At 36.9% G+C, this 18,828-nt stretch overlaps 1 protein-coding gene across 5 annotated transcripts in view; it reads left to right on the forward strand.

Annotated features, from left to right (window-relative positions):
• LOC134795587 (rab11 family-interacting protein 4) overlaps positions 1-18,828 on the forward strand; it is a 135,052-nt gene that overhangs the window by 114,170 nt on the left and 2,054 nt on the right. The window contains exons 9-14 of one of the 5 annotated variants that reach the window (XR_010144827.1): positions 6,533-6,667; positions 8,365-8,517; positions 9,182-9,464; positions 9,810-9,952; positions 14,725-14,772; positions 15,829-16,059. Coding sequence is in view for 4 of the 5 variants with exons in the window: in XM_063767480.1 (XP_063623550.1) it covers positions 6,533-6,667; positions 8,365-8,517; positions 9,182-9,464; positions 9,810-9,952; positions 14,725-14,772; positions 15,829-15,969 (903 nt within the window). In the remaining variant the exon portion in view is untranslated. Of the gene's footprint in view, positions 1-6,532; positions 6,668-8,364; positions 8,518-9,181; positions 9,465-9,809; positions 9,953-14,724; positions 14,773-15,828; positions 16,140-18,828 lie in introns of those variants that run through there. The other 4 variants (XM_063767480.1, XM_063767481.1, XM_063767483.1 and 1 more) reach the window with 4 other exon arrangements.

Consider the following 18,828-nt stretch of genomic DNA (forward strand, 5'->3'; position numbering starts at 1 on the left):
CACACAGTATAGCGTTTTACACGGCGCCCGCCGCACACAATGATAAAAAACCTCGTCGTCGCCGTTGAAAATGTGCGGAGCCGACCGACACACGTCCTGCCTCTACAAGCTCTGCCGCGGCACTGAGCTGGCGCAGCGCGCGTCATCGGTAATATAGAGTAGTTTTCAAAAAATTGCCAAAAAATTATAGTAGAAATTCATAAACACTAATGTATACCAACAGTATAAGCAAACGTTGCAGATTGCTTGAGTATGAAAATGACTTCGATATTAAGTAGATTTTCGTAGGAATTGACACTTGTTTCGGAGAGAAAATCGAGTTCGTTTTACTTTGATTTTCTCTTTCTCAAAGGTATGTAGGAAAAATATAGTTTGATATGCCTAAAGTACAGGGTATTAGTAATACAAAATAGCCAGGTTTAGCAGAGTAAAATTCTCAACATTTCCAAATAAGAGCTCGCCATTCAGTGCTTCACGGGGTTTTTCGGAAACGACCATCAGAAAAAAAATCATTACTAATTTAAGAAGTCCTTTTTCTAATATTCATAACGATATTTATAAAGATAAGAAGACGCTTTTACTGGAACAAGTACTCATTGTTTCTAATAATGAGCGCAAAGTCCTGAATTTCGTCGACTAGTATCATCAATTTTGCATTATTTCGACTTTTCTTGTAAGAGCGCTCTTAACTCCTAACCCCCGATCAGTAGCCTTACCAGCTTACCACGAGTTTGACATTGATATATTCGCTAGCATGTGTGTAACTTACTTCCTATGCATCTCGCTTGTACTAACCTTAATGTGAGCGAGATGCATAAAAAGTTACATTTAGATGCATAAGACGTTAGCGAATATGTCAATGTCAAACTCGTGGTAAGGCTACAGTTGCAGTACATCAAATTGGTGGTTTTCGGAAGCAAATGCTCGAGTTACTTTACAAAACCCCGAAATTACTTAACACGTGCCTTTAAAAATTGAGGAGTTCCCTCAATTCCTCATGGATTCCATCATCAGACCAGAACCAAAAATAATACGGAAACACCTTGGAGGTAACTTCTTCCAAACAAAAAAAGAATTACTCAAATCGGATCACAGGTGCCGGAGTAATCGCTTAACATACTTACATTTAAAGAAATCATCATCATTATCATCAAAATAATCATCATCATCAGGTCTACTTCATCAAATTGGTGGTTTTCGGGAGAAAATGCTCGAGTTGCTTAAGAAAACGCCCAAAACACCATGCATGTGCCTTTTAAAATTGAGGAGTTCCCTCAATTCCTCATGGATCCCATCATCAGAACAGAACCAAATTAAAATGGGACCAACTCGGAGGTAGCTCCTTTCAAACAAAAAAAGAATTACTCAAATCGGACTACGGATGTCGGAGTAATCGGTGAACGTACATAGAAAAAAAAAAAAAAAAAGATAGCCACAACCGAATACAGAACCTCCTCCTTCTATGAAATTGAAGTCGGTTAAAAATATATATATAATAATTGCTCGTTTAAAGGTAAGATAACACAAAAAGACTAAAATAAACAAAAAGAAATTACCTACTCGCACCAGTCTTGAACCCCAATCCTCTTGCACGTATTTCCACGAACATACCGTTACGCTATTGCAACATACTTACGTTGTGTGAAATTGTCTACTACAAGGATCACGGAAACACTGTTTGCATGTGTGAGTAATAGTAGGAAAAAGCGTGACAGCAACACTCCGTCGAATTAAAAAGGTGGTTTTTGCACAATGAAGTATTCAATGTTTATTTTAATAGTTCAATATTTATTTAAAGAGTGCGCGAAACATACTTTTAAGTATACAAATACCATGACCATTTCACAAAAAAATAAAACCTGAAATTTTGCAAAAGTGGTGCCATCTAGCGAGAGTTAAGTTTTGAGTAACCTAGGCGAACCACCTTAAGAGTCACGTAACGCCGCCAATTAGGTACGGTTTGTATGTAAACTTTTCTACTTGCACGAATTTAGAACAATCAAAATCAAATGAAAGGTAACCCAACAAAGTAATTGCTAATCTATCCTATAACATACCCATCTAAAGTTTTGTTAAATACCTAATAGCCTATAAACCTTGATAACCGCTAACTACCAATAGCTAAAAAACTGAGAGCAATCATCCACTTACGAGACGCGTGTACCTAACTCGGCGAGAAAGTGAATTCAAGCTTCGGAATTAAATTTTTTGCCGATCTGCAATTATTATGGGGTTAGAGCACTCGACGAACGAGTGCCCCAATAACTGGAGTAATGTTCTGACTTCTTAGTTCGCCGGTTTTTTTTCTAATATGCCGTATGAAAGTTTCCAAAATTGCGAAATTTCCAGATTGAAGAATATCGAAAACACATAAAATTCCACATTGAAAATTTCCACATTGAAGAATTTCGAAAACTTTTCTCTTTTTCGTTTAAGAAAAGAAGCCCCTCAAAAAGTTTTTCTACAGTTACAAAAGTAACCATAGTTACTTAGTTTTATTCAAGAAGGTATAACATTTTCTTGGTATTTGTGACACATTGTACCTAGTAGGAAATTCAGGCCCTGGAGAATCAATGGTTACGCACGTGCTCGGGAAAGTACAGTACTGCGATGCAGTGTAGGGCTGGCGAGAAACAAAACGAGTTGTACAGAATAAAAGAGCTATGCGTATAATAAATGCTTAAAAAATGACCTTTTCTAAAATTTTAAGACAGAGGTTGCGCTTATATTCTTATTTATTATTATAGAGTCTGTGTGGAAAGAAAAGAGTCGTGAGTCGTGGCGTTCCACGACTAATATGGGGCCCAATACATTCCACGACTCTTCTCTTTCCGAACACTCTATCCATTACCAATCCAGATCAAATTCATAACCTGTTACTACTACCAGAACAAGCCTCAAGTAGGTATGTAGAGAAGGTCAATAATCGAATGTCGGGTTTCGCGGTAGCCCCTCATTTCATAAAAAAAAACTTTTGTGAGATACTTAAGCCGACCACTGACTAACGCCGGCCGCCGGACGATATCGGCCTGTCAGTTAGAACAAAAATTTGACAGCTCCGAACAGTTAGTCAGTGGTCGGCTTTACGCAGCTTACGCTAGAAATTTTTACCACTAACCACCACCACTACCTTTTAGATATCCGTAGAAAAATTTGGTGAAGTTATATTTAATTATTTGTGCATTCATTTAGAACAGACGTTGCTCTTCTTGAACGTGAATCATTTATTGGCGTGCATTCAACTTTTGCTATATATATTTTTTCTTCTTTATTTTCAGCGGCCGTTTTACTCATTAGTTTTTATATAGTAGAGCCATTAAAATTTCTGAGCGGGTCTTGTGAATGAGGTTTTTAGAACTAGTCGTAAGTATTAGTATGTAACGAAGCTCAATGAAAACAATTGTAACTAAGACGAGTTTGACTTGTAGATTTTAAAAATATTAATTTCAGAATGAACTCGCACTCGTATTGTACGTAAGTATCGGTCCGAGGAACGAGATATATTACAAACCAATATTATAATTTAATTTATGAATACCCTAAAGTGTGAGTCTCTCACGCGTCATTGTTTTATTCGTCTTAGATTTGAATTAGCCTTTCCTGTGTGTCAGTTGACTCCTTCCTGTGGTGACGCCCGGCGAGCATTACTCACTTTAATATGCGTAACAGCTTTGCGGTGAATATGAAGCTAAGCTATCATTCTAATAGGGAATAAATACGCTGAGAATGTTTTTAAACAATTTGATAAATTATTACAGGCAGCCGTTGCAGTCCATTTATTTTTAAGTACCTACCTACAATTTTCGAATTCAGCAGACCTCCGACAGAGACGTTATCACAGACGAACCTAATTTAAAGAACTATTGCTAATCCAATCGAATGAACAAATAGCCAGGGGCAAGGCCCGCATTCAATGGTGCATAAACAATGCTACTAGTGAACTAGCATTAGAATGAACTTCCAGATAGCTATTGTAACGTTCAATTATTTCTTCGAATATTGGCTTTCTTTTTGGCGATGGACATTGAACTTGTTTGATACCTGACTATTCCAATAAAAACGGCACCTACCATGCACAATGCATGCATCAGTTGTCGAAATCGATAAGGCCAATGTCTAACATTAACGCCTTTTACTCGAAAACACAACAGTACCTAGGTATGTTCAGTCACGGTTATAATAATTGCAAGAAATATTGTTGTACCTTCGTGAGAATATGTCCACGTCCATATCCGTGATAATACCTAAAATTCCAAAATTCGTATAATTTCCTAAAATCCTCAAAGTTTTGTGGATTGCTTGGATTAGTAGATAGTAAAGTTCACATTTTAATTGTACAAGCACCATCATTCGCCACAGTAGACTTGCGAAACATCCTCAACGAAATTAGCACCGCGTCATCCATCTCAAGGTTAACCCAAAATAAACTGAATCCCACAAATCTAATCATGTAAAATGATTGCGATAATTCTACAAACAACGCCACATATGATACAGTGTTCCCTGTGTCCAGCTACGTGCACTACAGAAGACCTCATAAGAGCTACCCCCAAGGGGTTAGAGGTGGCAAGATATTAACAAAATATAATTTAGTTATGATCCGTTCACACGATAAGAAGAAGAAGATTAGGTGTTGTCAGAAACAATCACACTGTCTAGATGTTAGATTGACGATATCTATAATGAAATGGTTCGATGGTTAGGGAAAGTAAAAGTGGTCTGTCTGGAGCGCAACATGCTCTCTTCTTGGTTTATAATACTTGTAAAATTATCGAAGAAACTGAAAGGCATTGAGGCTCCACTTTTTGAGTTTAGATAGAAACACTTTATACCTAGTCACGATGCAATAAGCAAAAAAGCAGTAGGTAGGTACCAAAATAATATATGACTCCTATAGGTATAAGATATAAGCAAGACTTTGATGCAACCAAGAAATGAAGGCTGGAAGGAATGGTTGACCATAAGCCTGCATCTGAAGGTGTCGATGTTTGTAATGAGTTGACCTGTAACGTTTACGTTTCAATAAGCGTTTTAGAAAAGTGCAGCTATATCTTTCAAACAATCCTTCTTCCTCGCGTTATCCCGGCATTTTTGCCACGGCTCATGGGAGCCTGGGGTCCGCTTGACAACTAATCCCATGATTTGACATAGTCACTAGTTTTTACGAAAGCGACTGCCATCTGTCCTTTCAACCCAGAGGGTAAACTAGGCCTTATTGGGATTAGTCCGGTTTCCTCACGATGATTTCCTTCAACGAAAAGCGACTGGTAAATATCAAATGATATTTCGTACATAAGTCTATCGTTAGGATATAAGTATATCTTTCAAACAATGACTACGCGTAATGGTTCTTACATAATTAGGTACCTAAACCTAAATTGCATTTATATCAATGTTATCATATGTGCGATGGAGCTTAACGTCTTATTTAAATGACTGCCCTACTTTTTCGGTGTAATAGTTACGTTGACATTAGCGTATTGATAACAATTCAAGGATATTCACTGATAAAATTCATTCTTATAGTCCGTATCTTTAGGTACTTATTTAAATAAAAGTAAACAAACAATTTTTACATTTTCGGGTAGTTACAACATTTATTGGTTAACCATCAACCAAATACAAAACCGCCTGGATCAGTCACTGAACGACCAGGGGCCTATTGCATAACAAACTACAACTAATATTACAAGCGGAACTCCTTATTTAGTAAGTGAAATTAGAAAAGGAGTTCCGCTTGTAATATTAGTTGTAGTTTGTTATGCAATAGGCCCCAGGGGGCCGATTTTTGAATTTCCACCGCTCGATTTCGTGTATTTCGTTCAATAATATCTCCACTACTAGGCGTTTAAATTCTACTAACAGTATTGAAAACGAGTGGTCATTACCACTCGATTCCCAATTTTTATCGCTCATATTTCAAAAATTAGCATTTCTCCGTTTTCCACTGATTTTCGAGTGCCGAAATCGAGCGATCGGAATTCAAAAATCGGGCCCCAGACTTTAACCTACATTATTTGATCATGTAATGTTTTCATCTACCCTCAACTGGCTTAAGGAGCCATTTGAGGGTAGATTTTATTTAAATACCTAAAAATACAGAGTATAGGTATTGAACATGTTTTCTACACTTCTGAGATGTCTTTATCATGCCAGATGTCGGCAACTAAAGCTAAAGGAAACCGGATGCAAAGTCGAGATGCGCTCATGCGCTGGTTTGTTTTCTTTGCATTGCAGCGTTTCATTTAGGTGCGGATGCTATCATATATAAGCAGATAGCAAGAATCGAATAACGCGGAAATAACATGAACAAGCGTTATTACACTAGAAATATTCGTTAACTTCCTGGTCAACCAAAACATGTCATAGGTAATTCCCTGATATATTTTTTTCTTAAATCGAACATGGGTACCTATATGTATATAACCTATAAATACCTATTACAATTTCAAAACTTTTTGGTATGGTTGGTGGCTAAAACATTTGGAAATTATTTCAACGTAAACTCATCACAATTTTCTTTTGGTTACAGGTGCAACTGCTACAGCAACAGGTGACGTCACTGGCCGATACGCAGAGCACGGCGGACGACCGCTACGCGCGGGCGAAGGCAGACAACGCGGTGCTACAGGCGCGCGTACACATGCTCGACGAACAGATACGAGAGGTGAGTGCAACTGTTACAGCAACGTCACTAGAGCACGGAGCGCTACGGGCGAAGACAAGGCGGTGCTACAGGCGCGGATACATAAATACATATGCTCGCCGAACAGATATGAGAGGTGAGTGCAACTGTTACAGCAACGTCACTAGAGCACAGACGAGTGCTACTTATGTATTTGTAAGTATTAAATCAGTCTGTTACGGTCTTAGATCCAAAACCTGTCGAGTTTTATTTTAGGTGTTCATACTCGATTAGTCTTGATAAAGGTCAGATATTGTACTCTTGAGTCTTGATATCGGGTACCTACTTTAATAATATTTATTTTATGTGACGTCCCACGGGAAAAGGTATATACCTTATGAGGATTTCTAGTTTCGGAGACATTCAATGTTTTATAAAAAGGTGAAAAAATGCTCAATTTTTTTATTTATTGTGTAATCTCAAGCCTTAATTATAAGTAAATAAGTCTAGTAATGTCGTCTCAAAGTTTAGTAAAAAAGGTACCTTATGACGGAGTGATAGAAAATTCCCAAAAAGAACTAGTCAATACGATAAAAAAAGTCTCATGAAATTGCGTAATGACCAAATTTAACAATTTAATAGCTTGTTATTCTTCAGTTGAGTAGGTATAGGTAAAGAGCATCATTCAGAAAATACATAAGTTTTAAATGTTTTACTGTGTGTCAGTGAACATTAAGAAATTTTTCTAATGATCTGACTAATAAAACAAAATTGAATAGACAGAGCAGTTCATGCATTGTAGGTAGACTTTAATCAGAATCACAAACAGAATCACCGGCTCGGCTGTAGACTGTAGAGCTGAAAGTATTTGTTTTGTCTTTTCAAACTGTTCAAACTCTGAATGGATCGTTTATTGTTTTTAATTATGTTAAATTAGTACTATCTTTGGCAATTGAACCAATTGTAAATGGCTATTTTCAGTACGGTTGCCCAACGAGCCAATGACTGGAACTAGAATCACGACTTTATTTAAATACTTGTCCTTGCACTGTCGTTCCATTGCCTTTAACTCTAACTATCTTTTAAAGTTACTGTAGGCATCTATCTCAATTAGTTACATCAACTACCTAAAAAACTATTTATAGGTGTAGCTATATAAATCGGTACCGCAGTGGAGGTAGCTTGAACAGAATTTGTGATGCAACGGCAAGCACTACATACTTGATTCTAGACACATTAAAGTCAATTACAAGTCCTAATGTAGCTTAATTTCCTGCAAAGTAATGTGAAGCGGCAACCCATTTGTCAAACGCTGTACATACACGACGAAATACCTAAGGCTAATTTCTAGATACATTAGTGTCATAGATAACCTACTAAAACCTAAATTATTTACGTAAGGCACCGACGCAAATTACTGCAAACTAGAGTCTACCTAGAGCCTAGAGAGTATATCTACCTTATAAACCCTATTACTTCGCTTAAAAAAGTTACCGCCAACGGATCAGGCTACGCGTCTAAAGCATCTACCATTCTCTAATAGCTTAACAAAAAGATATGTCCCTGTATAAGCAAATAGACTATTATGTGAACTGTAGAGATATAGGTAGGCTCTATCTGGAAAAAATGCAGGATGGCAGATGCTTCCATCCGATACTAATTGATACTAACTGTAGGTACTAAAGTTTACAGTGTTTCTAAAGCTCTATTTTAATTGTTTCTTTTTATTTTGTTTCCAGATCGAAAGCCGATGCGAAGAGCGTATAGCGGAGGAACAGAAACGATGTCGGGAAGCGATATCACGTGTCGAGCGAGACAGGGACGCGCAGCTCGCTGCGTTCAGCGACAGGCTAGCTGCGGCTGAGACAGAAGCCTCCGATCTTAAACAAGAGGTAAGCATCTCATTATATCGAAGAATTCAGGCGATATCACGTGTCGAGCGAGACAGGAACGCGCAGCTCGCTGCGTTCAGTGACAGGCTAGCTGAGGCTGAGACAGAATCCTCCGATCTCAAGCAAGAGGTAAGCATCTCATTGTAGTGAACTAGCGATGTTGAGTGATATCACGTGTCGAGCGAGACGAGACAGGGACGCGCAGCTTGCTGCGTTCAGCGACAGGCTAGAAACAGAGGCCTCCGATCTCAAGAAAGAGGCAAGCAAGTTTGATAAGTAACCAATAATAGGATATAGTAAACTATCTTATTTATTGAGCATCAGTAAGTAGGTAGGTAGGTACTTATATCAAATTCAATTTCAAACATTTATTAAATGATTTATATTTCAGTATTAAATTAATTATAATGTCGAGGAAAACAGCCTGCCTATTTAACCCAAGGTTCCACTTATTGTTTCATTTGTTTCAGGATAAAGCCATTGTTACCTATAATAATATATTGACGTCGTTGTTGCGGTTTAAGTATCTATTATTGTCATGGTATAACTACCCGAGTTTAAGGATAATAAAATACTAACAAGCTCATTTACTTATATAGGTAATAATAAAAACCGAAGATTATGAAAATTATTTTATAGCCTACTAAAAATATATCCTCAATAGGTTGGAAGACTCCGAGGCGTAGCAGAGACGTTGCGCGCCAACGCCGACGCGGCCCAACGCGCGCACCGCGAGGCCCAAGAACAAGTTGGCGAACTTGTCGCCCAACTGAACGTAGCGAGAGAGAACGAGCGCAAAGAGAGGGAGGCCGCCGCCGCCGCGACGAATTTGTTGGCGTCGGCGAAGCTGGAGTTACAGAAGATGAAGGAAACGCCGCCGCCGCCGCCGGACCCGAGATTAGATGAGCTCAGGCAGGAACTGATGCTGCTAAGGACGCAGAATAAAAGTAAGTTACATTAACACCACAGGGATGACTTTGCACGAAGATAACGAAACAGTAGAACATTTTGGAGATGCAGAACATTAGATGACAAGGGAAGAGAATTTCCAAAAGAGTTTATAAATATCATATTTGTACCTACTGCTGTTGTGCTGCATGACAGTAAAACTTAAACCTACTTCAACATTCTTGTAAAATTTAACGCTTGTAACTCAACTCTGTTCAATGTAATCAACATCATGAGAACGCGCAACACGACAACTCGAGATACATACACTTACACTGCTGTCCATGCTGTCTTGTATATATTTTTTTGTAAATGGTGCAGTAAAATTGTATTCTCGCTTGCAGCTTTATCAGAAGCGCAAGAGGAGCTGCAGGCGCAGATCCTGACGCGCGGCGTGGAAGAGGGCCGCAGTCTGCTGGACGGCGTCAGCGGCCCCCTCGTCGCCAACTCACTAGCTCACGAACTCTCCCAGATGAGCGACGACCAGGTAATTAAATACAACATAATTATGCCCTTTTCTGTGACTATCAGGCCTCCGGCCTCACGGTGTGTCCAGATCTGGCAAACGCAGTACTAGCGCGCCATCCGTGAACCAAACGATCGCAAAGCAAATGGCGCATTGGCCAAATCTGGACGGACCTTCGGAGCTCGCTTCATGGACAAGAATGCTATGCTACAGGACTGTAGATCCCGAACAATGTGGAATGTGTTAAGATTAAGGGGCCGGTATATGACGTTTTCGATTTAGACCTCACTTTGTAACCATAATTTGTTCAATAAGTGTTTAATAATTGCATTAAATTACACGTAAATTTGTTCACGAAGAAACCGTGTACCGACTCTTTGTGCCATTATATTTTTAATTTGCTGTTATTCTCTACAAATCGACACTAAAAGTATCAAAAAATCAAAATATGGAGTTCCGTTTGAGACAGAAGCAAAACAATTTTGTCTTTGACAGTAATTGAATTATTGTATGATTCTGAAAGCTAGATAATTCAGCTACCAATTTATTATCGATTTATATTTTTACTCACAAAGACAACACAGAAATTCAATCTCAAATGTAAACTTTCGAACAATTTCCATACATTGACGACATCACTCAAAATTCTTCTTCAAGTCAGATGCCCGTTGGGGCTACACCGGAGCACACGTGTACTTCTTCAAATGAAAATGACAGCTTGATTTTCTTGCTTTTGACAATTATATTGACATTAAATCATATACGCACACGAGAAAGTATACCAGTAGATAAATTGTATTTCAAAAAATAGGGTACATAAATATCTGCCTTCGTCTCATTTAAATTTGATTTGCTGTTATAATGGTTGAAAACCGCAGTAAACTATCTTAAAACAATACGATTACAGTCGAATTTAAGTATTATGTTCCTTCAAAACTCGCTTAAAGTGAAAAAAGTTTAAAGACTCATCTTTACTGATTGGGATAAATTTTTATTATGCTGGTATCATTTTGCGTCAGTTTAAAAACGTATTTGACTTCTGTACGTCAATGAATTTTGATGACAATTGTAATCTTGTATTATATTATACAAGTTTTATCTTAAAATATTGCCTATTAACAGGAAGAGTTATGTAATTCGTATAAGTAATACCTGAAAGTCTTGTACCTAGATCTATAATACCATGGATTGCGACGAATAAATGATAATGATTATGCCGTTCGTTCCGTCTATATGTATAATGCGTGTACGTGCTGTTCTCTGAAAGTACTAGCGAGTTTTTGTGGCTTTGGAGACCGAGATGAAGCTTACAGGCCAATGGCGCTCTAGTTAATGTTATGTATACCTATGTATCGAATGTTTTATAAATTACCTATAAAAAGCAATGTTTTATTTCGATTAGGTCTACATTTTGTGCATATTGCATATCTGAAGTATTTTCGTACTAAACTTGAAACTTTCGTTGAAACTAAATAAAATAATTATTCCAAATGTACAGTCGCCTGCAATTTATGTTACACAACGAAGGCCGCAAAAATATCTGACACGATCTTATTTGTAGAACCATAAGAACATCTCACATATTTTTGCGGCGTTCGAAGAGTAGGTACCGTCATTATCACCAACTTTGCCCGCTTTTTTTTTTAAACGAATTTCTCAAAAAACATCACATATGACTTTTTTTGCTCAGCACGTCCATTGTAATCAAACGCATCAGATTATTTGAAAAAAATATATTTTTTACCCATTTTTTTGCGTTTTAGAGGGCGGGCAAAGATATCCGGGGTTTTCGCCAACATTGCACACGTCAATTTGGTATTCAAATACAGCTCGTATGATGATGATGTCTAAGGATCACTTAAAGGTTTTGGGCAATCCTACCATTCCCTGTTAATAACTTAGCGATAAGTGTAAAAACTTTAAAATAAATTTGCTGGGCAATGTTGCCTACCCGTTTTTGCCCATTTCCAAATAAGGCTCGCCTAAGCATTTTACAAAGGCTAGGGTTGTCACTTTTGAGAAAATCTGTTACAATAGTTTAATGGCCAAAAATATGATTTTTGTTGTGTTTTTCATTCGTTAACGGGATAAAACATCTAAATAAAGGATAATAAGACAAATTAAATACAGTATATATTTATAAACTTATTTTAGTGTACAAACATAACCTTCTTTTACTTGCGAAGTTGGGTAAATTAGATGAAAGTGACAACCCTAATCCGTTTTTGGTGGTGGGCAATGTTGGTATGGATGCCAAATTACCGGATTACTTTGCCCACCGCTAAAACTTTTGTGTATTTAGGCCTTTTTAGTTTAAATCTCAATAGACATAATCTATGCTTCATGTGTTATAACTCAAACCCGGAAATATTTGTCAAAGGGTTCTCAATTTTTTCTACTTGCATTTATTATTTATAAATTTTTTGCCCGCCGAAATATACCCTATATTAGACAACTCGCTCAAATCAAAATTCCCAAGTCAAGTTATGCACAAGTTTGGTATATAGTTTTGTCAGTAATATAACCTATATTCTACTAAAAATAGCAGGGTGGCCATAACTATTATATTTTTTCTACATTAACGAATTTGTTTAAAATTGTCGTTTTGGGCAAAGTTTCCCTGGAGGCAAAGTTGGCGCCAATGACGTAACATATTATTGCAGGTGACTGTACATAAATGTTTCGGTGATTTTGAGATTATTTTTCAGGTTAGTTTACTAACAATCAAGTTATGCAGATACCGATTTCGTGAACGTATAAGTAGTAAGGTACCGCTATTGTTTAGCGATACCGATTATTTTTGAAGGTAAAACTATACCGGTTGAAATATAAAGATATTAAAATTACAGCAGGGACAACCATTTTTTATAGGTGTACCTAAACCATCATTGGCCGAGCGTTAGCAAAGGTCTCCGTTTCAGCTTGGGCAAAAATGCTTTTGTATGTTCTCCTTTGCAGATCACATTTCTCAACTGATTCTCGTGAAAATTTGTAAGCAGGTTCGATAGAACTATTCTGTTTCGCTTTATCCGCCAAAATGGAATTGCCACCCTGCTGAAACTTTATTTATTTAAATTCCTATTGAATGGATTTTGCACCTTATGAAAAACCGTATAGAGTAGTAAATAACATTTTACATCTGACTTAATGACATCTTGTTTTATTCGCTTTAATTGTACAAAACGCGTATCTCGACAAAGCAATATTAGGTAGTAAAACAGTCAACAATCAAATGAATTAAATAGGTACGTCACGTGTGACATGAACAGACAAGGAAAGCAAGATTAAATGCATTGTTTCTCTTTCATCTTTCAATGGAACGCTTTTACCCTCAAAGGAGGCTAGTGGTCAATACTAAACTAAAAGTCCAATCTTAAAAAAACATGATGGGTCACTGACCTGTCCCAGTAAAGTGAGGTAGTGTGCGTGAAGTGAGCTTGTGTGTGAAATGGGGTAAATTGACAGAATCTGAAATTTTACCCACCGCTACCGTCGCCTTAAGAAGCTGGTGTTATGACAAATATGCGATGTAGTATGTATATTGATGTTTCTATAAGTTCTATAGAGCTGATATATTTATGTGACTACGTAGCGCTGATTGCATTTATGACCGATTATCTGCATATTTATTCGGATGCTTTTTTGCATGTAGGTTCATTAATGTGCAATTCATAAGATATCACATCATCTACGTAAAATAATGAATTAGGTACTCCCATGGACAAATAATAACTATTAAGAATGATAAGACCTAGTTTGGTAAAGGCAGCATCACAGCACAATCCTATCACATCATCACATGTGCCACGATTATTACGATTATGTCTTGATTGGCTATCATTATTATCATAAAGAAAGGTAGTCTGAGTACATAGTTAGAGTTATGAAAGAATATGATTGCGTGCCTATAGGTACCTACCTACTTTTGAACATACCATCATGTAATGCATCTTAAGTCATAGAAAAGTCTGCTCTTTAATATTGTTTTATGTGGTGCCTAAATCGTCTTCGTAACTATTTTGAGTACCTAAGCTACCGTTAAGCTTCTCAAAGCAAATGCTTTAATTGTAGTAGTTTGTCCATGTTTGTCCTTAGCTTTAACAACAGTCGATTTTTGTTTTTTTATGTTCGCTTTATCTTAACAGCCTCGTCCGAACGCCACCACGCTGTTTGTTTTGTGTATTCATTGCCATCTGCTATTTTGCTTCTTATTTTTAATTTGCCTTATACTTTACTAGCATAAGGACCAGATCATTGCGCAAAAAGACCAAAAGTTAGTAATTGGGCATTTCTACTTATTTAAAGTTGTACCCCCAACTTGCATTTTAGATTTTGGAATTTTATATTATTTCCACTCAGAATCACGAGCTCTTTCGATCCTAATACAAGAAAAAAAGTGTCCCCAAATTTCATACAAATGTTTGCTGTCCGTTTTGTTACCGTCATATTACATATAGAAGGTCGTATTGAAAACCGTAACCAAACGGACCAAAAATTTTGGGAGCACGTTTTTTCTCAGTAAAAATGGAAAAAGCTCGTAAGTAGAAATAATATAAAAAATCCCAATTCTAACACAAAAAAAAATTGGTACAACTTTAAATAGAAATGCTCAATAAATATTTTCACTTTTTTTTCATACGGATATTATATCATTTCATATGGTGAACATGCTAAATGTAAAAGCTCTTTTTGGTCTCTTTACGATGTGATCGTATCAGACATTGTTGGTCCTATGAGTAAACGCCTGATTTGCGATGCAATTTATTTTTATTTACATATATACGTTTTTGCAGCTCGATGGTAGCGATACACAAACTGATCACAGCATAGAGTTGGAAAAGGTACGCATTTTTACTAACTGTGTTGTCTCCTAGGCTTCACCATAGACCAAAGAGCTTTAGTATACGTATACTATTGAGGAATAATTATATCATGGACGTCGTCTATCACTCCATGATGTATAAATTATTCTTCAACTCTTTACGTCTATTTCAGTTCTATAGTCTATGCCCTACGGCTTCATGCATGCTTGATCATTAACCTTCATCTAACTGTATGCTTCTGGATTGGCATTGGTACCTTTTTCAAACTATGTTTCCATATCTAACCATATACTAATCAACACCTACTGTCATTTAAAAGCACGAATCAATATTGTACTGTTTGTGTTGCTATTTCGTCAAGGGGCTACCCCACGCCAATGGCCTTCGATCTGAATCCCTTAGTATTCTTATGTTTTTTGTAGCTTATCATATTAACAGCAACGGCTTTAAGCAATATAGTATCCCACATTTACTTCAAAGTTTATTATCTTCGAGATATTTGGCATCAAAGTTGAACAATTTTAGGCTAAAAAACTGGTTTTCTAGCCATAACTTTTGTGTTAATTAGTTTAAAATTAAAACCCTAGACGCATTTTTCGAGACGTCAAAGACGAATCCAAATATGTAGATTTCGTGCATGTAAGATGATAAGATCCTTCACAGCAAACTAGATACGAAAAAAGTGTTTTATTAAAAATATAAGTATTGATTTCTTTCGAAATCCGGTAGACAGAAACGGAGATAAAAGATTGAAGAACCGATAACCTTTTGTCTTATAATTCTATCTGTAGTGCAAAAAAAGGAGATACGATTCAAAACTTGTCAAAAATCGATGAAAACCTCGGGTAGCCCCTAATTTTTTAACTGAATAAGTGTAATTTTTATCTTACCGGCAATTTTAGCAAAAAACTGATGGTGAAAATAGTCTTGTTTAAATTAATAGAATATATTTCCTGAGAAAATATGGTCACGAAAGTAAACGGTATCTTTAAGACATTAATAAAGTCCTTTCTCTAAAAATATAATTATCTGAATTAGAACGTTATTATTTACTAACCATTGCTTTTATTACAGTTACAGAAAGCATTGAAGGAGCAGCAAGACGTCAACTGTCAGCTAAGGAATTACATCGACGGTATCCTGCTGTCGATCGTCGAAAACTACCCTCAACTACTCGAGGTTAAGCACTCGAAACCTATAGACATGAAGTCATAACGGCAAAACTCCGAACAAAGTTAAAGCCTGACCAGGTATATATGATCAGGCGCCATGTTGCGGAATTTCACTGGAACTATTTTTTTCATAGTACCTACCTATAGGCAAAGAGGATTTAAAGAAGAGAGTTACTGTCATGGTAAATTATGTAGCTACAGTTCATTTACTGCCATCTTTCGACAGAATATTAAACCTGTTTGAACGCCATTTGACTTTGATCCTTATTCTTTAACTGATATGTGTTAACTTTTTAAATATTAATATTCACGCCATCTACTCGAGCATAGGCTGAAGATTGTGGCGCCATCGCTCGAAAACATGGAACCATACCTTTGGCCTATAGTCGAGTAGATGGCGTGAATATTAATATTTAATAAGTTAACACATATCACTGAAAGAATAAGGAAAGTGAATAGAATCAGGCGTTACTTTGCGGAAATCCATACTAATTAAAACCAAAATATTACTTTGCTAATCCGCGAAAAGATAACGTGCTAGTCAATCAGTGCTAACCCGTTATACTTACTTGCGTATTTTTACATGCAATTAATATTCCCACCCTCCCACCGCAAAAATAAATACGCAAATAAATATAACAAACCACCACCAAAAGAATAAACCTCGACACGTGTTTCGCCTCTCTACGAGGCATCCTCAGGAGTTGTTGACGGTCTGACGCCCGGCAACGGAATGACCTGTCTAGAATGGTCGGCCATATTTATACCTTGACCACTCCCCCTACCGTGCAAGTGTGAGTGAGATGGAAAAATTCGTAATAACGGCGATGACGCAACATTCAATTGTTCGTTAAGAATCATGCCCCTATTGTTGTACCTAATTATTTCCAGTTGTTCCAGAACACCCAAACGCAATCCCTTTTCGCAAACATGTAAAATATCAAAAGAATGATTCTCAGATAAAGTGTGACCTGTATCTAATAAGTGCTTTGCAAAATTGGACTTCTCTGGATGGTTATGTCTATATGACGCAACATGCTCTTTATACCTAGTAGTGAAACTACGGCCCGTTTGCCCCACATACACTTTATTGCAATCGTCACAGGTAAGCTTATAAACTCCAGACTTTTTCCCATTCTCGATCTTATCTTTGCCATTGCAAAGCTTCGAGTGCAAAGTATTATTTGTCTTAAAGGCCACAGGAATGTCGTTAGACTTCAAAATTTTGTAAATTGCATCAGACAACTTGCCAACATAAGTTATGCTCGCTTTATATTTCTTAATCGGTTCAGAGGATCGTGCCGCATACAACATAGTGTTGACCATACTATTCCGCTTTTTCCTGATGATACCATCCACAACAGACTTATCGTAACCATTCGAAACTGCTAAGTGATAAATATTATTTAATTCAATCTGATAGTGTTCATCAGAAAGAGGCACAGTCAACATTCTATGCACATAACAATGAAAAGCAGCCAACTTATGCTGCCATGGATGCGTGGAAGAAACCGGGATAACTGTATCGGTATGTGTAGGCTTACGGTAAATTTTGAACTGATGCCTGTTGTTTACTTTAGTGATTGTTAAATCTAGAAAATTCAATGAGTTGTCTTGCTCTAGTTCCTTTTTAAACTTAATTTTTGGATGCTTACCATTAATTTCAGCAATAAATGCATCCAGCAGGCCCATACTACCCGTCCAACAAATAATCAAATCATCCACGTATCTAAAATAGTATAATATATTATTGTTGCCCACAATATGCTGGTTCTCAAAATGGTCCATAAAAATATCAGCCATTAAAGGACTTAGTGGTGAACCCATAGCCAAACCATCACTTTGCAAATAATACTGTCCCCCAAATCTGAAATAATTTTGTTTCATACAAATCGCTATTAGATCTATCAATTCATCTACTTCCCCTGGATGTAAACGTTGCCTTTCAAAAAGACCCTTAATAATCTCCAAAGTCTCTCCATATGGCACATTTGTAAACAAACTGTCTACATCCAATGAAAGAAGAACAGCATTATCTGGTATGTTAATGTCCTGGATCTTTTCTATTAACTGCAAGCTATTTTTCAAGCAATATTTCGGCTGGAACTGGGACTTGTCTCTTATAATGGAATTCAACCTTTTACAAGAGACAAGTCCCAGTTCCAGCCGAAATATTGCTTGAAAAATAGCTTGCAGTTAATAGAAAAGATCCAGGACATTAACATACCAGATAATGCTGTTCTTCTTTCATTGGATGTAGACAGTTTGTTTACAAATGTGCCATATGGAGAGACTTTGGAGATTATTAAGGGTCTTTTTGAAAGGCAACGTTTACATCCAGGGGAAGTAGATGAATTGATAGATCTAATAGCGATTTGTATGAAACAAAATTATTTCAGATTTGGGGGACAGTATTATTTGCAAAGTGATGGTTTGGCTATGGGTTCACCACTAAGTCCTTTAATGGCTGATATTTTTATGGACCATTTTGAGAACCAGCATATTGTGGGCAACAATAATATATTATACTATTTTAGATACGTGGATGATTTGATTATTTGTTGGACGGGTAGTATGGGCCTGCTGGATGCATTTATTGCTGAAATTAATGGTAAGCATCCAAAAATTAAGTTTAAAAAGGAACTAGAGCAAGACAACTCATTGAATTTTCTAGATTTAACAATCACTAAAGTAAACAACAGGCATCAGTTCAAAATTTACCGTAAGCCTACACATACCGATACAGTTATCCCGGTTTCTTCCACGCATCCATGGCAGCATAAGTTGGCTGCTTTTCATTGTTATGTGCATAGAATGTTGACTGTGCCTCTTTCTGATGAACACTATCAGATTGAATTAAATAATATTTATCACTTAGCAGTTTCGAATGGTTACGATAAGT

This window comes from Cydia splendana, chromosome 12, assembly GCF_910591565.1.
Source record: "Cydia splendana chromosome 12, ilCydSple1.2, whole genome shotgun sequence".
In the NCBI taxonomy this organism is placed as follows: Eukaryota; Metazoa; Arthropoda; class Insecta; order Lepidoptera; family Tortricidae; genus Cydia; species Cydia splendana.